Source organism: Paramormyrops kingsleyae, chromosome 2, assembly GCF_048594095.1.
Source record: "Paramormyrops kingsleyae isolate MSU_618 chromosome 2, PKINGS_0.4, whole genome shotgun sequence".
In the NCBI taxonomy this organism is placed as follows: Eukaryota; Metazoa; Chordata; class Actinopteri; order Osteoglossiformes; family Mormyridae; genus Paramormyrops; species Paramormyrops kingsleyae.
In genome coordinates this window covers 32,880,789-32,902,151 of record NC_132798.1, presented here as the reverse complement: position 1 = coordinate 32,902,151, position 21,363 = coordinate 32,880,789, and the positions used below count along the sequence as shown (strand labels likewise).

At 48.5% G+C, this 21,363-nt stretch overlaps 1 protein-coding gene across 1 annotated transcript in view; it reads right to left on the bottom strand.

Annotated features, from left to right (window-relative positions):
• The window catches only part of kremen1 (kringle containing transmembrane protein 1), a 39,735-nt gene extending 18,592 nt beyond the window's left edge, over window positions 1-21,143 (bottom strand). The window contains exons 1-2 of the mRNA XM_023812371.2: window positions 20,845-21,143; window positions 4,286-4,448 (exon numbers count right to left, since the gene is read on the bottom strand). Coding sequence (XP_023668139.1) covers window positions 4,286-4,448; window positions 20,845-20,920 — 239 coding nt within the window. The 5' untranslated portion in view covers window positions 20,921-21,143. The remainder of the gene's footprint in view (window positions 1-4,285; window positions 4,449-20,844) is intronic.
• Between the last annotated feature and the right edge of the window lie 220 nt (window positions 21,144-21,363).

Here is a 21,363-nt window from a genome sequence, read left to right as displayed (position 1 = left end):
AAGGGATTCCATTACTCCTATTGTGGTGGCGGAGCTGAATGGTGCTTCCGTGTCCCTCGTGTGCTTCCAGAAAAGGCAGCAGGAAGCGAGAGGCCAGCTCGACTCTTTATGGGCTCTGCTCTCTTTACTGCTGGAAAAGAGCGAATTTCAGACTAAAGATGAAATAAAAACATTGGTGAAAATACAAAAATCTGAGATGTAAATAATCTACCCTGAATATCTGAACAGGTCTGAAGCATGTTTAAAAGTTAAATGCTGCTGACAAATGCATGCATTTTCCCACCAAATATATATATATATCTCAACAATATGTAACTAAAAGCAGAACATTTTAATGCTAACTTGAACCTAATTAATAACATCTTTGGCCCAGCAGATATACATCTAAGACACGTGCGGGGTAAAAAAAAATAGAAATAATCACATCAGACGTCGTGTTCACATTACTGAGGCATATGGTGTCCAGAGACACGCTGAATGGGTCCAGAGAAATCACTGGGGGGTGGGGGGGGGGGAGGACCATCACCAATCCCAGCACATTCAATCAGGCCCTCATTTTTGTGATAATTACCCGAAAGGCCAAGGACCAGGAACGTGCAGTGGAAATTAAATAACTCCTGTCCCATCGAGAAAAATGCTTTGATCACCAGTTGGTCCGAGTTTTGGCCTGCAGGCCCTGTATGGAACGGTGCACGGGGGGAGGTAGGGCCGTAAAAAAAATTATCACAAATAGCATTTCTTTCATGTGCCACTGTAACTTGCAGAACATTTTTCTATGCCAGACAGCTTGCGGGGGCCAGATGAAAAAAGCGATTCCCAGTGCAAGGTAGAGGGAAACGCTTCAACATGGTGCAGGGTCAGGTCAGCCCAGATGTAGGGAAAACGTGAGTGGAGCCCAAACGCCGTAGGGGGAAGAGCCAACAATGGGTACAGACCATAATGTAAACCTCGCCTTGCTCTAGGACGGGCACTGCTGTTAAACCCTTATTCCACACTGCTGGAATCACTGCATTGCTCACCTTGATTAAAGGTATCAGCTGACCCTCTGAGGTGCAAGTCTGGCTATATTTGGGGTTTGTGGCCCCCAGACCTGTCCCTCAGGCCTCCAGCGTGCTCGTGTGTAGCCGTTAGCTGCCAGGGGACCCGCAGGCCGTGTGGGCCTGGGTCCGACCAGACGAATAACGCTGCCTGCGACTGGGTCATTTTCAAAAGGCTTTAAATAATCCATTTTCAGTGTGCTGTAATCATAAAATTTATTATTAACTTTAAAGTTTCTGGTAAAGGGGGTTAGGGCTATAAACGTCCAGATTCTACAACCATAAAATGTAGAAAAGCATTTTCTTTTTTTTTCTAAATAATGGAAATAATGTGTTTCTTCTCCGAAGACTTTCAACACTGCTAGGAGGACTGAGCTCAGTTTATGTTCTGGTAGCTCGTTATAGAGAAGAAAAGACATATTTTATGCATTAAACAGCCAGTGGCCCAAAGTGAGCCCAATATACTGGCTCAGGATGCTTCCGATTGGTCCGCGAGGTGTCATGTGACTTATGGGTAGCATGCCAGCGGAGGATAGAAAATACGCAACCCTTGTGACCGGGCTTGACTGGCATACTGCTTAAACGTTTTGACTGAGAGTGAAATCCCTCGGCTGCAGGCGTGACTTAAGTCAGCCAAATCTCACACTCTGTGAGATGTTTGAGGACACGGGGAGGCTACGTCAGAAACCCTCATGCAGAATGCAGAGCTTCAGAAGAGGACAATGGGCAATTCATTGCAGTGTTAAATGACAATTTAGAAAAACAATTGTTAATACTAACAACAAAAGGCCGTTTTAATGAGACCCCGAGGGAGTCTGTATGAAAAATGTGGGGTGTTTATGAATTCAGGTGACTGACAGATGGCAGGTGATTGTGTGTGGAGCACAGGAGAGGAACTGAATCTTTGGCTAGTGGGTGTAACCTCAGCCTCTATGCACCCGTCTGTTCCAATCCCGAGAAAGGTAAAACTCCATCCATCCATCCATCCATCCATTCATCCATCCATTCATCCATCCATCGTCTAACCACATTTCCAGTACTGGGGAGGTTGGAAGCTATTTCAGGAGCACAGAGCATATGGCAAATGACCCCCCGAATAGGACTGTAGTAGGTGAAACATCTATCTGTATAAATTCTTTAATATGCATATTGGGTAACAAGATAAAAATATAAAACAGAGAAGTTTTAGAAGGACCCGCCCAATGGAATGGCTGGGGATGATAAGGAGTCACTCTGTCATGCGGACTTCAGAAGAGTAAATACTGGGACAAGCTGATTGAATATGGGACACCTATTAATATTTTCACATTATAAATGAAAGCAAACAACTTAATCCTGGGGGGCTGTTAACATCTCCCAAGGAATGCAATTAGTCCCTAGAAATGCAATTAGTTTTTGCATAATTAAAAAGATATTATTATGGCATTTTGCACGTGGTCCCACATCAATAAATGTCAGGCTGTGAGGTGTCTTATCTGGAAATTGCTTTTCCACATAAAATGAGCTCCGTCACTCTTCGGGGAAGGCGGTGATTTGTTGCCTTCTCTGCGTTTTCCAATGAGTTTTTTACGGTGAGGCAGTAAAGATAAAATACAGAGGTTATGAGGTCTCTCAGCAAGTTCCCAGAGCGCCTTTGAAGTACAGCAGCCCAGCAAGCGCCCACAATGGGATGTGGAGAGCTTTACAGCCTCTCCTTACATAACCAGCCCCCCCCCCCATGCAATTTAGATACTATCATGCTATAAAATGCCTTTTGAGGGTCACAATTCACGGGACGGATACAGAAACCGTCCACCTGCACTGTAACCCCGGACTTTCCCTCACGCACAGGACCTCACGGTGCTCCTCCAATTTCACCGTGAACTCCCTCTGGTGATTGGAGTGGGGGGGCGGGGGGGGTTTCAGTTCGCCTTCAGCTGACTTTTCGTCTAGGAGGAGGGCAGGTAGAATCCGGAGCCCTGTGCTAGCTAGAGGAGAAGCCCTAAAACTGCCATCACCGGAGGAGACGCAAACGATGCAGGCCGGGAGGTGGAGCGATAGGAGGCGGGCGATAGGAGGTGGAGCGATAGGAGGCGGGCTTATGGAGAACGGGCCTGACAGCGCGCTTCAGGCGATGCTCCTTCGTAAGGCTCATTCCGAAATCTTAAACCGGTTCAGCTTGAAGCAGGTAGACAACCAGCCCAATTAAGATATAAAAATACCAACCAAAAATGGCAGCGATATGCAAATGTAAACAACTTACAGGGAAAAATGAGGAGCCTGGTGCGGCCCCCTCTGCGAGGCGACATGTGGCTGACCCCCCCCCCGTGAGGAAGGTCAACACCGTGCTCATTGTCCCCCTCGGCACAATTCCTATACGATTTCTGGAACGTTTGTTCTACCCGGTGCACGAAGACAAAAGTATTTCGCCCCTCCGCCCTCATCGCCTGGCAAAGAAAATACGAGCCGGGAAGGAGAACAGCGCAGGTGAGGACAGCGCATGCAAACCACCATTTGTGCTTTAGGGGGCGCTGCAACGTGGCCTTATATAACACATCCATGCCCGCACTCGGATTTAGAACATCTGACGTTTATGCCAAAACCCTCACATATTTATAGCCCGTAAAAGTAGCGAAGAGGGCCGAATTTAGCATCGCGGCGATTGTTTGTGTGCCATCAACATTGTGCAGTAAAGCAGTAACTGGGAAATTCAGTCATTCCCATCAAGCAGGCAGCGGTGACGGGACGTTTATCCAATTTGTTCATTCTTGGTAGAACTGCTGTTTTACTGGCCGGCATGGATCTGCTTTCTGCACCAGGCCCATGCTGATCAGAACTGCTGGCTGGAAGCGCTCAAACTTTCATGCGGAGCTAAAGTGCTTTTAAGGAGAGATACGGGGTGACTATGATTTCGCAGCAGAGGAGGGATGCTCACGCTTTTTAAGGACCGTGTTTCATGCAGTGAAAACACAAAAACCGAACGTTTTTCTCTGCAGTTCTGTTTGGCTTTCGTTCACATTGCAGTGGGCATTAGAGTTTCCGTTTAGTTAATGATTTAGGGTGAACAACTTCATCAGAGCATATGCCGTTCAATAGATTAGCAGAATAAATGACTAAAACAAAAATCATACAATTTCACAAAGTATACAGTACAGTTTACTACGTTAAGGGTGCTTTGCAGGATGGATTTTTGCTCCCTCTAAGAACGTGAAGGTATAAGTGAAGTGTCCCTCCTTGGGATCGGCTTGCCATGGTGCCACCTTGCTCACCTGCAGTAGTTGTGCTTCCCCAAGCCGCCCTCGCCGTTGGGGTATTTGACGGTGTTGTAGGGGTGCTGCAGCGTCTCGTTCCAGTAGAGACATGGCTTCCCGCCCTGCAGGAAGGTCTGATTCTGCCGTCCCCGATAGTCCTTACCGTTGGCGGTGTAGCACTCTGGAAGAGAAGCAGAGACCCCGTCTTAGTCAAATGCGAGCACCTGAGAATCCGGGTCTGTTATTAGCACTTGTGACTCATTCTGCCAGCAGATCACACACAAGGAGCCTCTGAGCTCTGAAGATCTCGGCTCTCGAACTGAAGAGTAAACTTGCCACCACAGGGGTTTATGCGTGATGCTGGCTTCTTTGACACTAACATTAGCACCTCCAAGCCAAGTTGGACCCAGAGGGCGGGGGGTGGATCTGTGCCTTTTTCATTAACATCTGATTCTACAAGAACCGAAAAGAGGCAGGCGGGGGGGAAAAAAACAAACAAACAAATGGTTTAAATTTTAGCAGAACAAAAACCACATGGCGACAGCCACCCCACCCCATCTCTGGAACAACAGTGAACTTTTTTTTTTGCCAGTATAAATAAAACGGAACAATTTTGATTCTTAACAGCAATCACTTTCTGCGTGACTGTATGGGAGGTTTTCTGGAGTAGGGAGCGTAAACGCTCCCAGGCTGGACATGGTCCCTAAACCCCCCCCCACCCCCAATTCCAGCGAGTCTGCGATCTCTCTCCTACAATAAGATTACAGGTTTGATTGCCGGGTAACTGAATGTCCTGGGGCTGTTCAGCTGCCCCCCCTTTGAAGGCTCTCAGTTAATCACGAAGGAGATAGGCTTCTGGGGGGGGGGGTTCCAGAGCTGCCAATCCTCTGCAACACTACAACCACGTATAACGCGCAATTAAAAACTCGCTGCCTCATGTCAACCCCAACATCTCATTACAGTCCCTAGAAACGAATGTATCTGGCATGAGTGACCTTCACAAACATCTGAGATCTAAGGGCTGATTTCACGCGGTGAGCCTTGGGTTGGGCTGGATGCTCTTTCTGCTGCTCTCAATGTGATGGAACCTCAGAGTCACCAACACAGCATAAGGGAACAACTTTGTCCTACAACCACAGCTTGAAGCCCTGAGGACCACACAGGTGCAACCTAGTCCTCCTCGAGATCTAAATCGGACATCTAAGGAGGGACCCAGTGGAAAATGGTCTCTGAGATCTACTGAACATCTGGATTACTGATTCAGATCTCATTGTTTCCCATCTGGAGCTACTTTGGGTCACCTCTCCACTCGAAAAAACGTTCTCCCGCTACTTAGAATTGTTGCCTAACAAGCAATAGTAGATCACCTGTGTTAGGTTAGGTGGAGATTGTTATCTTTTGCTGAAATGAGAGACTTCCATTCTATCTCGGACAAACCCTAACCTACCACTGTGATCTTCATCAGAGCTCGCTCACTCAGAGAGAAGACCAGCCTCAACAGCAGCTGAAGCATCAGCAGGCTTCACTTGTTTGCTTATCGCTGTAAGCCAACAAAAACATGCCAAAAGTTGACGTTCCTCTACTCCATGTTTCATACAATCGTAAAGCAGGCTTTCTGGAATCTGAAGCATGTTCTAAACCCCCCCCCCCCCCCACCTCCAAGGAATTCACTGTACTGTACAAATATCTGCTATTGATATGCTGGAAGTATCATGTTCTTTCCTCCAAAATCCCATCTGTCATCTAGAAAACACAGAGAAACCTCCTTATCTGAGCCTCCGTCGAGAAAAAAGAGAAAGACGCCCCATTCCGTCAGCCGTGAATTTCAGAAGGTCTTTGAAGGTTTTAATTAAAATCATTTAGACGCAGTTCTGCCCGCGTTCTCCTTCCCTGACCCATCCCTCTCTTGGAAATTGAGCCGTGATTCGGTACCAGGTTCCGGTAATTACGGCCACGCGCTCTCCTCTGCAGCTAATGAATCACATATCCGGATTAGCGTGGCCTGCTCTGCGGTAATGAACGCCGGTTCATCGTGCTGGAGCGTGACCTTGCTCCACCGCGGGCAGGATGTACAGCACAGCTTTTCCGGACTCCCACACGCGACATAAAACCCGTCCCACCCACCCAATAACACACACATTCCCGGCATGTCAAACCCGCACATATCACGGCCAAAACTCAACATCACATGGCTGGGGAACAAGCACACGGGAATTTACGGGGATATATCCAGAGGTCATACCCCCGCCACCCACCCACCCCCCAGGCCCCATTCTCCTGCTAACCTCAGACCGCATTACGGAACAGAATTTCGAATCAGCAGAAAACAGTTATTGTACGGATGCCTCAGTCAGATGCGTTGAGCGTATCAGAAGCCAGGACCTCCACACTTCACAAACGCCTTCTCGTCTTTGCACGTTAGTGTGGCTTTCGTGAGCTCAGGCCACTGGGCGGGTTTGGCCCGTGGGGTGGAGGAAGCTGAAAATGAGAGGGGAGTGGAGAGAGAGGCAGTGTGAGGTCACGGCATGTCTGTGTGTCACATGAGGGGCCCAAAAACCAGGACAGCAATCTCAAGATAAACAGACCCCTCATCTCCTACTGTACGCCACACACCGCGGGCTCCCCCGTTGCCATAGAGACGACATCACACCATGCACCGTTTCATCACAGTCCCAACGCAGTAAGCCCCGGACGCCGGTCCGCAATACGGAAGCTTTCTTTGTAGTGGGATGGGAAACCTCACAGCCTATCGGATGACCGGTGCCGGTTTGGCACGCGAGCGACTCCAGCCCCAATACTGCATTTCCAGGATGCCACGGAACCTGGAAGGAGAAGGCCTGCACTATTCCGCAGGCCGAAATGCACTCTGTAATTATATTTCTGTGGATGGAAGCTAATTACTCGCACACTACAGCTACAGTGGCTTTCGTCTTGTGCGATGGAGGCCAAGGGAGGCATGTGGTTATCTGATCCCATACAGAAAAGGAACACAAACACACAAGCAAAGGGGCCGTGTAATGCGGCATGATATGTTAACCAAGCTCAGACGGCCTACCCACGGAGTGAATTTTCATAACACGATGCAACCCCTCCCCCCCACCTCGCTGCCCCCCCCCCCCCCCCCCAGAGTTCACAATGTGGAACAAACAAAATTCAGGAATGAGACAGCGAACATCAGCACACAACTGCAAGACATTACTGCAGAGCACAGAGCAGGATTAGCAGTATGAACTGAAATAGTCTGTTTGTTTTTCAAAGAGGCTTAACTGTGAGTTAGTGTCTAATGAAATGTCTTCCTTTGGCAGCTTTAAGCTCACGCTTTGTGTACCTTTTATGTTTGTTTGGGACATTCTGCTCACTTCCTTCCTGTTTGTTAGGTGGAGAGTGACCCAACAAGACCTCTTTGAGAAGAGCTTGTAAACCTGTCATTTCCCCTATAAGTACGAGCATCACATCAAAGCTCCGCAACAATCTCCGAGATGAGAGACATGAACCATGCAAGGGTGCTGGTGGCCATTCTGGCACAAAATTTGTTCCCTCCATATTTCACATTTAGCTTGGCAGAAGCTTTCACCCAACCTTACCTATGCCAGGTTATACAGCCAAACATGTCACCAGAGTTAACGAGATCCAAGTTAAACGCTGGGCCCAGGGGTATGTTGGTACAGCCCCTTTGGGACCCCAACCAGCTTCAACTCCCATTTCCTTAACTACTGTGTCACATACTCGCCAAAGTCACTGAGCGTTGGTCTTTGCAAGCAGACAATCTAACACTGCCCTCTCCTCCCAGTGCCCTCTGTCTCTCTCTCTCTCTCTCCACTTGGTAACTCGTATGAAAAGCTCCCCCCCTTTTCTTGCCCTCCTCCGAGGCCAAATGCACCCGTCTCTCAAGCGCATTTAACGGAACACAACGCAGACGCGCTGCTAAATCACCAGCTAGCACACGCTGCCCAAAGCGGCGCTTTTGACGTCTCACACAAAGGATCACACCCACTGGTACCCGGCCCCAGGGCGGGCTTCTGCTGCGACACATGTGGCCGCGTTTACCAGGAAAAGGTTTTTAAATGGTTAGCCTGTTTTTTTTTATTTTTTTAAAAAAGCCTCTCTAGGGTGTAACAGATCTGCATGTGTATCGGCGTGGGTTTGGCAAGTGCTGATCAATTGCCTTTTGATTTGAGGTTTCAGATGAGAACAGCCAAGGGCGGTCAGGCCAAGGGGCCCCTGACAGGCGCACGGATGAAATGGCGGGGGGGGGGGGACTTCACTCGGGAGGGTGCTGATGGAGGGGAACTGGAAGACAGCTCACTTCCCAGGTCGGTCTTCCCATCATCACACCAAACCTTTAAAAAAAACTATGGCACTTCCAGCAGAAGTTGAGGAGAGCCGTTTATTAAGCTGCTTAAATGCACAAACAACGCTAATTTGTTGCCTTCTGTGCCTGTGGGTGAATGAGTTTAAACAAACCCAAGACACATTAAGCTAATTCACTTTGGACTAATACAGACACAAAGTAAACAGGGGAGTCCTTGAAAGAGGGCTGTTCTGACTCATTGCGGAGGCACAGCAAACGCTACATCCGTCACATCACGCACACGCTGGCCATATACTCGGGAGAGAAAATAAGGGAGAGAAAAACTCTAATAGTTCCTAACAATTAACTGTCCCAAGTAAAATACAACAGGCTGCTCCAGAGCGAGCCGCTGGCCAACGACGTTCCTGTCGATCGTAATGAAAGCATCGTTAGAGCTGGAGCTCGTAAAATGCACGGATAAAAGGCGGCAGAGGTGCCGCTTCACTTGAGATTCCTGGATCCCCGCCAGAGGATTCCTGTAGTGCGATTCCTTCAGTCTGCTGGGTCCTTATACCAGCAAACAAACTGAGCAGAGGGGGGGGGGGGCATATGGGTCACCAGGGCTGCTAAGTGCTCCATCAAAGCCCTGGCAGACACAGGACGTTTGGGCGGTGATATCTGACCCCTCCGTCTGCTGCTTCCACGGGCCGCTCGCGCCCATGTGGGCGTTTCCCCAAAGCAATGCTGTGCAAACCGGCCTAATCTCCAATCGATGTCTAACTACAACATCCCCTCCCCCCATCCCGCCGATCCCAGCCGCCCTCGGCACTTGACAGAGAATGAAGGGGGCAATTTTTATCGTTATCTTTTTATGGTGCTTCTGATGCTGGGAAGTCTCACACAAGCCTGCATTGTTCAGTGGTCGGTACTCCGGATATCTGCACCCACTCATGGGCCAATGTGTCACCCCCAGCTCCGCGTCACCCCCAGCTCCACGTCACCCCCTGTCCACGTATCTCCCCAGTTCCACGTCACCCCCTTCTCCACATCACCCTTCACTTCACATCACTTCCTGCCGCTTCGTCACCTGTAGTTCCGCGTCACTCCCCGGCTCCACGTCACCCCGCGCCCAGCATCACCCCCTGTGCACGTAACTCCGCAGTTCCATGTCACCCCCTTCTCCACATCACCCCTCGCTTTGCATCACTTCCTGGCTCTGCGTCACCGCTTGCTCTGTGTCATTCCCTGGCTCCGTGTCACCCCTCCAGCTGTGTCATTCCTATATTTTAATCATGACCTGCCTTCGGAATGGCCTGCCTTTGGAATGGCCTGCCTTCAGCTCTCTGTTACAGCAAGAGATCCAACAGTCTAGGCTACCTCCCGTTTAATCTTGAAGCCATCTAGGAATGAGGCTCACGCTCTGTCAAAAGACAGAGGGTAAGGACGAGTCGCAGGAATTTCCATCCTCCTGCCTCCGTCTTCGACCTCGATGGGAACGCCGGAGCGACCCCAACAGCCTGCTGTCCTGGAGAGCACGGTGATCGGTGGAATCTCCGGTACATGAAACGACGCTCACAGGGCTGGTGAATTCCCCTCGGATATTACATTTCAGAACGTTTCCCACAAACACTTCTCAAAGGTGAAATGTGGACATCCCCTGGGTACAGGAAGCAGGAGGAGTAAAGATTAAAGAAGCCCCCCACCTCCCTATCACCCCTATGCTGACTTTAATGATTCTCTAACAGCCAAGCTTCAATGGTGCTTTCAAAAGAAGCAAACTGGTATCACATTCAATTTGAAGCAGAAACTGCCCAGTTTTAAGTCTACTGCTTCCAGCACCTCAAAGCGGTACGATGACCAGAGAACGTGCTGGAAACACACCTGTTTCCCTCCTGCTTCCCTTTTTGTTTGGCTTTATTGCCATGTAGGAATGTTAATTACGCTGGGCCCCTCGCTGACGGGTGTGAGGCCGGGTTCATGGATCTGGGGTTGGGGTGATTACAGGACTTGTTTGGGAGTCGATTACACTGCGGGCCCGGCCCAACTGAGGGGAAAAATGCAGAAAGACCTGTCAAAGCTCTCCACAGGAATGTTACTAAGCTGAGGAGACAGGCAGAGAGACACAAGGACTGTAAATAAAAACACAGAAAAGCAAAAATATTAACATAGACGGGCCAACCAACACGCATGCTAAGTATGTGTCTACTCCTGTCATGATAGATGCAATATTTAAACAGGTCCCAGGACGTCTACAATCATGTGACATAAAATATCAGTAAGACGACACGTCTGGGTGAAATATTCCACTCAGATATTCATCATAGCTTGAGGCAAGGTGGTCACTGTGGGAAATACATTTTAAATTCAACAAAAATACAACCGTCCATTGATGCAAAAGACATTGCTTCACCACGGTAGGGTCTGCACAGTCATAGGTCATCACCATGTTCTCAGCGTCTTCATGCTTGGTGATGGATTCTCGCACCCCTGGGAAACGTTTTGGTAGTCCCGTGACGATTCAGGCTTGAGGCAGCCCAGTCTTTTCCATCAGAGAGGCTATCAGCAGTAATGCAGACCTCATCAGAAATAATGTGGCATGATGCGTTATGGTCTTGGCAAAATCACCCGCGTCTCAGCCTCACTGAGCATCTGTTGGACTGTGTGGTGTTAACTGGAAAAGGCTGTGTTTAAAGCTGTTGCCAGGTTACTAGAGAACAGCCTGACACACTTATTCTCTCCATAAAACGTGTCCATACTCCACACTGGCATCGATTAATTCCACTGCGTGACCTGACGGCCGCAAAATTACAAAATTATGTGTTTAACACACGACCTCTAAAATGATTTACTCGCAATCGAATCAACCGCAAACAAGAAACACAGAGCACGACAAACGTTATCTATCTAATTAATAACGGTGGCTAATGCAGCTGGACTGCGTTGATTCTCCTGAATTGCATTGCTTGTCGCTCGCAGAATGAAACATCAAGTGTTCTGGATGGGAGACCTCATCACCAGGCTTAGCACATGCGTACAAGGCAGTTCGGCAAGGGCAGGCTGGCAGGCCAGAGGAGATTAAAGGGGAGAAAAGGGAAAGTGCAAGGCAGCACTGCTAGCTAGTGCTTTATTAACGACGACACTGAGGCGGACGTCTGTACACTTTCACACCATCTACTCTAACCACTGCCTGCAGGCTTTTCATTGTGACTGTTAGTCTGTGCGTACACATGCATCCATGTGCAATGACGCTGCGCTTGGCGTTTTAGCGCTTAGCTAACACTTGATATTTAGCGCCTAGCGGACGTTAACAGCCACAAATTATTACTAGATGCGGCTCTCAGCACGACTGTACCAGGTACCGAATAAGAGAGGAAGACCTTTCAGACAGGCTTTGAAAAGGCTGCTTTCATTTACGAGCGTATCTCATTTGAAGGTCAATGTTGAGAGGTGAAGGTTGAGTATAGGTGACTCGGGGCTTCTCCCCCATGGGGTGCAGTGTCAGAGGGCCCAACTAGTCATCCAGATCAGCTACTCCATTGGTGGGGGGGGGGAGGTTTCCCCCCCCCAGTAAATTTAACATGACCATTGGTGGTCAGCACCATATGAATACATTTACAGTAAATTATTATTACACACTGACATGACTAATACAAACCACAGTTTCAGATATAAATTTACAATATAATTGAATTTTTTTGGATTTAAAGTATTGTAATAGTGTTTTCATCTGACGAGTGAATACACCTCTTGCACCCTCTGAAAGACCCTTACGAGTCACAGATCATAAACATCACTGGCTGTGAGGAATCAGCTTCCCTTTGTTTCGATTGGGTGAGAGAGGAGAAGGGATGAAGAACACGAGCCAGTTGGTGAACTGCGCAAACCCCCCCCCCCCCCCCAATCCGTGATGCATTTCAGGCCATGAAGACACATATGCTGTTGTGAGCGTGTCAATTGCACATGGGTGCCCATCGCTTAGCGTGTCCATACACATCGGAATCCCCCCCCCCCCCCGACGTGTATTGCACTGCCTACAGACAAGCATATCAGCCGGGCCACCGAATTCCACGGCAGCATCAGATTTCATATACATTTAGACCGATTTTATCTCGAAAACTGTTTCTTGTGTCGTCTTCGGTGCGGCAACACATTCTGCATTCATCTCGCCGATTTGCTCCATCCCTCTAATCTGATCTGACTGTTGAAACATTTAGTGAAACCCAAAAAAACGAGAAAAAAAAAGAAAAAAGACGGCACTAACTACACTGTCGGCAAAACTCCAAGAAAGATCTCTCTGGGTCAGATTAGCTGAAGTCTGCCGCAGCTGGAAAAGTGGAGAAACAGCCGGGGAAAAAAAACAAGAAAAGAAAAAAAACACACGAATGACTCAAGGTGGAACTTCAAGTCCACCCGAGTTGAAGCAAAACATGTCAGAGAAGGAATGCGAACGTTTGCGATTTTAGTCTGGAGGAGTCTCCTGTTGTCTGAACCCCTCTGTCGTGTTAGCAATTCAAAGTGGGTTTTTACATGGACTCAAGGGACGACAGGAGGAGAAGGTGGCCAGTAAACAGGCGCTGGCCTTCGTTAATGGGGGGCACTCAGTACCGTCTGTGGGAACCGGATTCGACTATAAAGGTCCATTGATGGCCGACAGGTCATGTTACAGGGAATCGTCCTGGAGAATGATCTCCACGACCCCTCAGTCACAGCCCAGTGGACAGCAGTGGTGGCTTTGGTCACCACTGAGTGTGTCAGGTTACATTGAATTTGATAATGTGGGGAGAGGGACAGGTACGCATCCCCCCCTAGCCCCCCCACCTCGGCCTGCTGATGGCTGCTCCTGCGCTGGTCACTTCAGACACCCTGACCCACACCTGTGATCCTGTGGGGTGGGGGTGGTGGGTAAAACCCGACACACCCAATACAATAACACAAACGTGAGAAGCATCTGTTAGTCTGGCTAGGGTTCAGATCTATGTGACAGATACCTGGACCTGGAGTAGGGTTAAAGTACTAAGAAAGTAAGCTTTAACAATACCCTAACTTCATATAAAGTACCCAGAAAGCATGCTTAAGGTAATGATGAATTATTTCATGTGTAATAATGTTTATGAGGATTCCTGATATTCAATAATAAAATTAAAGTTTATATTTGTTTATGAGGATTCCTGATATTCAGTAATAAAATTAAAGTGTATATTTGTAAATCATGGCAAGTTTTGACTGCTATAGAACTTGGAATGCAAGATAGAAGCAATCAAATGAATCACTTTTGGAAAGAATTGACTATTTATTTCTCAAATGAATCACTCTTAGAAAGAACTGACTGTTTATTTCAGCTATGAGTAATGAAACACCAGTTGACATTGACCAAACGTATCGCCGGCGGCCAGAAGTGATGCTCTGACCCCAGAAAGCAGCCCAGCTCCATCCGCTGCCGGCTATTTGAACCATTCACAGAAACGGAAAGGCGACAATTTGTTCCTTAAAGCCGCAAAGTGACTCTGGACTCCTGACAAGCCAGAAGAACTGCGGTAGAAAAAAAGAAAAAACATCCCTTTATTTTGAGAACCAAACTTTTTTTTTCTTTTCACTGATGAGGACAGTTGGGCTGTGGACCACATACAGACGTCATGTAAAAAGTTCACAAGACAGGTCGTGTCCCACACAGAAGCAACACGATACCCTAACATCACCCTATTGGTCAGGGCTTTTCAAACTGCAGTTATACCGCATAAATATATGTCTGCCCAAAGAAGATTTAAATTTGGTCGAGTTATATTTGTGGATGTGTGTACTTTCCCTACATTTCAAAACTGACAGGGAGGCACACTTCTTTTTATGAGGACAAACTTAATGAAAAGCAATCAGCAATAAAAAGTGGCCTGACTGTCGCGTCCGTAGCAGGAAAGCCGTCTTTGAAGGTCAGCTTTGAATCCGCTCCCCTAAGAGGCAAAGCCCATAACTGAATGTGTCCTGTCAACGGAAATTATCATATACATCACACATGTTCCACTGGGCTTGAGATACTGTGGCTTCGGATTAAAGGGAGTCAGCTGACATCTGAAAACCCAACTCTTTGTAAAGCAATACACTCGCATGCCTGTAGTCATAATGAGGCCACAGTAACTTTTGCACTAGCAAATGCAGGCCAGACTCTGCGTGACGTCACACTCATTTTCGAATCCTCTGGCTTCGGGGCCCGGCCAGGACACAGAGATGCCATAAAGCCCCCACGGAGAACGGCACCTTGGAAATCGCTCGCGCAAATCCCTCGCTCCTAAATGTCATGGTAAATAAGCAAGCCAGACATCTCTGGTCATGCATATCAACAACCGCAGAGGAGGGTACAGGGACCCAGGATGAGAGGAAATATGCAACGACGGAGCAAATTAATGATAATCCACAGTCCCCGTTGGGGGGTTTATTTAGGGATTCAGTGTTTTCTCGCTATTAGTTTAAATAGCCCAAAGAGATCTTAGGCTGAAAGGCATTGTGGGAGTCTCCATTTACCCAGAACATATTAAGTATAAGGTGCGTAATTCCCAGCATAGGAAGACATTACCGTATTCCTGCTGTCATCAGGAATCAGAGGGAAGCTTTCTGAAGCAGGGCGCAGAAACGGCAGACCGCAGATGCGTCAGAGGCGCTAAACTCACAGTGATTTAGCTAGAATGCGGTACACAGTGGAGGCAAGCATCAGTCCCATACGGTTATGGGGTGACGTGTCTCCACCTCAGCTCAGAGCATCGCCCTGTAGCTCAGTGACAGCTTAATTTCACATTGTCAGAAATTACCCACCCGAACATATCCAGGCTGATACTGAGAGTCCGGCCACACTGTTCTGACCCCCCCTCCGGCTGCAAGGCGGGTTCATCCAATCAGCTTGTGAGTGCTCCACCCAGCCGGGCAAAACAGTGGGAAGCATGCTGAATCAGATTGGCAGTCCTGCAGCATGCGCCTCCGTGCACGTCCTGCCTCCACCAAGCCCTAGAGATGCGCATCCTCATGGAGACTGGCCAACGCCAGCGGGAGTCTGCAGGGAAGTCCCTAGCCATTCCGGCACAGCCACCGGCCAGAGTATGGGGCCCGGAGAACCACAGGGCGTCGCCTAGCGTGTATATATACTAAACAATGCGCTCCGTATTTTGCCGGCTGGCCGGAAAACGGGCGTCAGGACTAAACAGGCAAATATTTTGGTCTGCTGAGAACAAGCCTGGAACGCTGCGGTGGCCGTCGGGGAGCCATGACCTTCGGCCTGGCGGGGGAACGTGGGGCGTAGCCCAGGCTGGTGACGGCCGCTGGGGCTTTACAGAAGGAGCGGAGCTGCCCGTCCGCATGCCTCAAACTAGGCAGCAGTGAGGCGGCAAGGGTACAACAATAAATGTCCACATTCAGCCCTGACTGTGCTTAATACAGTGTTTATCAACCGGGTCCTCGGAGACCCCGGGACACGTTTCTGCTCCCACCCAGCTCCCAAAACACTTGCTCCCAGCATTCGGTGTTCTTCATTGCTTGGTTCAGTCATGATTGTTTGGTGTAGGTGCTGGGAGAAAGCAAAAGTATAGACTGCCGTGGGGGGGGGGGGTCCCCAAGGACTGGGTGGAGAAACACTCGACAGATGAACGAAGAGCAATGAACAGAATAAAAACTGCTAACATTCCACAGCCCTACAGCTACAGGGCCAAATGCAGCAGAATGGGGACCTTTAGCACGAAAGGGCCCGACTGCCATGTGGCATCCTAGAGCCAAACTCTTTATTCAGCCAAACATGTTTTTATCAGATCAAGGGCGACGGCTGTTCTATTAATCCAGCTGCCTTTTCTGTAAGTCCGGCCGGCTTTTCTATAAGCCCGGCCTCCTTTCCTGTAAATCCGACTGCCTTTTCTGTAATCCAGGCCACCTTTTCTGTAAGCCCGGCCTCCTTTCCTGTAATCCAGGCCACCTTTTCTGTAAGCCAGGATGCCTTTTCTGTAAGCCCGGCCCCCTTTCCTGTAAGCCCGGCCCCCTTTCCTGTAAGCCAGGCCACCTTTTCTGTAAGCCCGGCCCCCTTTCCTGTAATCCAGGCCACCTTTTCTGTAAGCCCGGCCCCCTTTTCTGTAACCCAGGATGCCTTTTCTGTAAGCCCGGCCCCCTTTTCTGTAAATTCAGCTGCCTTTCCTGTAAACCTGGCCGCCTTCCCTGTAAGCCAGGCTACCTTTCCTGTAAACCCGACCGGCTTTCCTGTAAACCCGGCCTCTTTTTCTGTAAACCCAGCTGCCTTTTCTGTAAGCCAGGCTGCCTTTCCTGTAAACCTGGCTGCCTTTTCTGTAGGCCAGGCTGCCTTTTCATAGGCAAACTGACACGGCTCGTGTGGGATTTCCCATCACGGGAACAGTGTGTGTGATGGGGCTGCCGCCAGCTGCCAGGGGGGGGGACCGGAAGACCGGAACCACATCTGTGGGGCAGGCTCCCCAAGCCTGAGGGTGGGGCCCACATGCCAAGCCTGTGGGCTGCCAGCCTACCCCTCCCATCCCCCCTCCCTACCCCCAACTGCCCGATGCACACTTACACCACTATAGCACTGACCTGTAATTACTGTCCTCCAAGTCCTATTACTCTGCAGGGCAACAGAAGGGAATTTGGTTGGGTTGTACTCCACCTTGTGGGGATTACACAATCATAACAGGCTGATAACTGGAAGCAGGGAGGGTGCTATTCAAGGCAGACTGGAGTGGTATGTTTGGGGGGAGGGGGGGGGGTCACCTCAACCCTGGGGACTGTCACCTGCTTCTGGGGTGGGGGCACGTCTGACCTATAACAATGGCATGAACGCCTTTGGTGTGGCACGTTGTTTTAAAACACAGTACATAATTTATAGATATTTATATAGGCTTATACATAGAACTCAGATAAAGAGATAAAGAGATAAAGAGCACCCAGAAACTCACCTGGCTGGTGAAGAAAAAACATGACCGAAAACGGCCAATGGCAGCTCAGTGGAGCGGCCTCAGAAAGAAAGACCTCCTTTACAGGCTTCAAAACTTTTCTACAAATTAAAACAGACACAAAACGGGACTGTTCGTCTCACTTATACCCTTACTGCTACAGTGCGGGTGTTTTTCCCCCAACATTTTAAAGTTTGCTTTAGCTGACTGTGACTGCTACAGCTGACACTCATACACTAGCGGGAATGGAAATCGTGGGTGAAAAGCGTGACAAACTGTGACAAATCCTTTCATGTCCCGTTAGTCTCACAGCAGCCGATCAAAACGGGCTTCAGAGTCTGTAATAAGCACAAACAGCTGTGGTTACCCTGTTCGTCCGTACAAACTATTTTAGACATATACAAATAAACAATCATTTGAAAAAAAAAAAAACAAATACAGAAAATCAAAAGATAAGCCTGCATGTATTTCTTTGCAACCCACACTGCTAAGAAAACTTTGAGGATTTTTCGCTAACGCATCCTGGTACAAATTGCACCGTTTTCATAAAAGCAGAAAGGGATCAGTCTGAGCACCATGATCTCCCAGTTCCCCGCGCAAATTAAGTAAACAGTCTCATTCCAACATCCTGTCCTATGGGTTTTTCTGGCAGGGCATATCTGTTTATAAAGTACTTTCGGCACATTTCGTGACTGGCCGTGCTTTGTCCTCCCTGACGGTACTCCCTTTTGTTCCTTGAAATACGGCGATCTGCGCGTAAGCACATCCTGCCCTCCCATGGACGGTGTGTCTATTAGGGTTCGGTCAGAGTGACTCCAAACGGAACCTGCTTTATTTCTCAGCTCCGGGCACCTCGCCGCAGCCTGTCCCTCACCGTGCGTGAAACGGTACAAAACGCGACATGTGTGCCATCGTCAGCATAAAGTCCCCTTTGACATTTTCCCCACATCGACAGACAGACTGACTGAAAGACAGGTATATAGATAGATAGACGTCCCCCCGCCCAACACTGAAACGTGCAATGAGAACCCACGAGGGGGGGGGGTCCCATTCATGGAGAATTACGAGCAAAAGACGCATTGTGATGAATGGCGACGGTCGGTTGAATAGAAACGCCTCCTTCAAAACCCTCGCACTCATTTCTGGACGAATCAGCCGTCACCACAATCGAGGCTTTCAAGCGGCAACCGTGCGCATCCCAGTGGCTACGAAAGCTGATGATCGGATTGACGTAGGATGGATTTCCATTTAAATTCCTGACTGTAGTGCGTCTGGGGAACAGCGATGCAAAGGTCAGGGCGAAACGGCTGGACCTCTCACTCCTTCTCACGCTGCCCTGGCTTGGTAGGCCCACTAAAACTTACCCTTAGCACCATGATGACCATGCCATCCTGAATAGACACGTCATGAGCTCCAGCTATCTTACAACTCCGGGTTAATTAGCTGTAGTTCTTTACTCTACAATAGTCAGGTCTTGAGAAGCATCCTTAATGGTGGAATAAGGAACAAGCAACGCGACAGAGATTAACTCTGCAAAAGAGACAACAGGAGATTTCCTCTTCTAAGCGCTCCTGGCTAAAAGTGCCGGTTCGCAGCCTTTATCTGCCATATTGTCATATTGTGAGTATTGTAGGAAAAACCGGTCCTGCCGTTTCATTACGACTTGATAACACAACTCGTTGTCTTGCTATCTGTCTCATCGTTATCTTTCAGCACCAATATTAAATTCCTGGCTTCGCACATCTAGTTAGACTTTAGTTTCTCTCATCTTTCATTCTGCCTCAGTCAGTACGATCTGGCAGAAAGGGGTCCATTCTCTAACTGAATTTCCTGCGTATGTTTAAAAAGGCCGTTTACATTTTCATGAATTATTAATTAACCCGCAATAATTCAGGACTTACAAAACACGCTGCATTGACAATAACAAAGAACACCAAAGCGACAAAAAAGAAAGAAAACATAACACGCACGAGTGGACAAGCGTGTTTAATGCAGGGCATTATTGTTTACAGAGTAAATACAATCATAAACGCTGGTGGCAGACTGAATGCGAAATGAGACTTATCCTATCTTTAACACGCATCATGCCGAATGCAGTCCTTTCTAAAAATCGGGTCAGCAACTGCAATACAAATCATCAAATATACTAGCCTATCTAAGAGCACATATAGTCTAAAGTAGAGATGTTTCCATACAGATATTTAGCAATTTATACAGGTTTGGGCAGTGAACTTATACTGTAAACGTTAAAAAGAGTGCCGTGGCTTTAAATACACTGTTAATACAGAGGTACATATGGCGATACTTACAGTTCCCAGATGGTTAAAACCTCTAATTTTAATTCTAGGCTATAATTAAGAAACAAAAAAATTAAAAAGCAAAGCACAAGGATTTGCTTTTTAAACATGAAACACTACACAAATTACAGTAAGACAACGCCGGGTTATGCGGTAGTTATTGAATATTTAAGTGAATAATTTCTTTATTCCCCGAGAGAAACTAATTTGAAACGAAATCCCCGTGCATGCGCGCGCTTTGGGAAACGGGGCATCCGCGTGCCTTAAATCTGGGCAAAACATAAGCTGGCGATGGCAGGTCTGGTGTCCGCATCGCATATAAACGCGATCAAACCCAGGCTGCAGCCCTTTATATCTCCTCGATGCTTTAACATTTGCAAACCGTACAGCTGTGGCTTCGCCAAATAAGAGAGGGATGCCAGTAATTTGTTTGACTGTAGTTAACGAGTCTCCCGGTTTAAAAGGCGAGACTGCGATGCGCCTTTTACTAGACAAACGGCGCTTCGTCTTAAATGCACTGCGATCTACATCTGACACCAGCCACACTGTTTCAATAACGCATCTGATACAACCCGCGTTTTCACTTCTACTCTCAGTTCTCCTTCCAATGAGACACTGAAACGAATAAATGACGAGTCGTGTAAAAATCTGGGATCACTACAGCTATTCGTTCTTTTTAAATATGCCGTATGATTAACGATAATTTGGGCATGGACTCACTGTATCGCATGCATTTGGTTACAAGACACCCCCCCCCCCCACACACACACACACACACACACACACTTCTAGTTGGAACAAAACATCCCGCATCCAATACGTTTGCTTGTGGGTCGGCTGAACCGCCGCACGTCGCTTGTGAGAAAGTTATGAGAAAGCAGAAATATGGAGTAAAGAAACCGTACTTTGCCAAAGCTGCTGTTCTTTCTTTTTTTTTGCAAGAAGTTCCGAACTCACTGAAGTTGATTCAAGGTCAGCTTTGTGCCCCAGGCATCCCTTCATGGGAATTCACTGACAAACTCAACCGAGACCATCATCCAAAAAGTTGCCCTAATAACTCACCCGTCTGAAAGGCATCAGATGTCGCCGCGGATAGAAAGGCAGCCACGAAAAGCGCAACGATCGGCGAAGGATCCATGGTTGGCTTTGGTCTGCGGAGTGTGCGCCGTCCTTTCGGGATAAGGCAGGACCAGGATGGGGGGGCGTAGGGGGGTGGGACGGACCGCAGGTGACTCGCTTTGGGGCAGCCGCACGGACTGAAACGTCAAGCCGCGCCGCCGCGGTGTCCGCAAACGCCCGGCCGTGAGCGTCTGGACCCTCAGCGGAGATGTGAGTCGCACGGACGCCCGAGATAGCGGGGTGGAGGGGGGAGATAGGGATCCTATTTCGCATCATGTGACAGGAAACCCAGGCAATGGCTTCAACCTGCACAAGCAGGCATGGAGCGACTGGTTTCCAGTCAAACGTTACCATCGCACGCCGATCTGTCAGTGAAATGATGTAGGAGTGAATTCTGCGTCGTCACTCCACCGAGTGCTTATAATTATTATTTTAATATTGTTTTACTGGGAAACTGTTCAG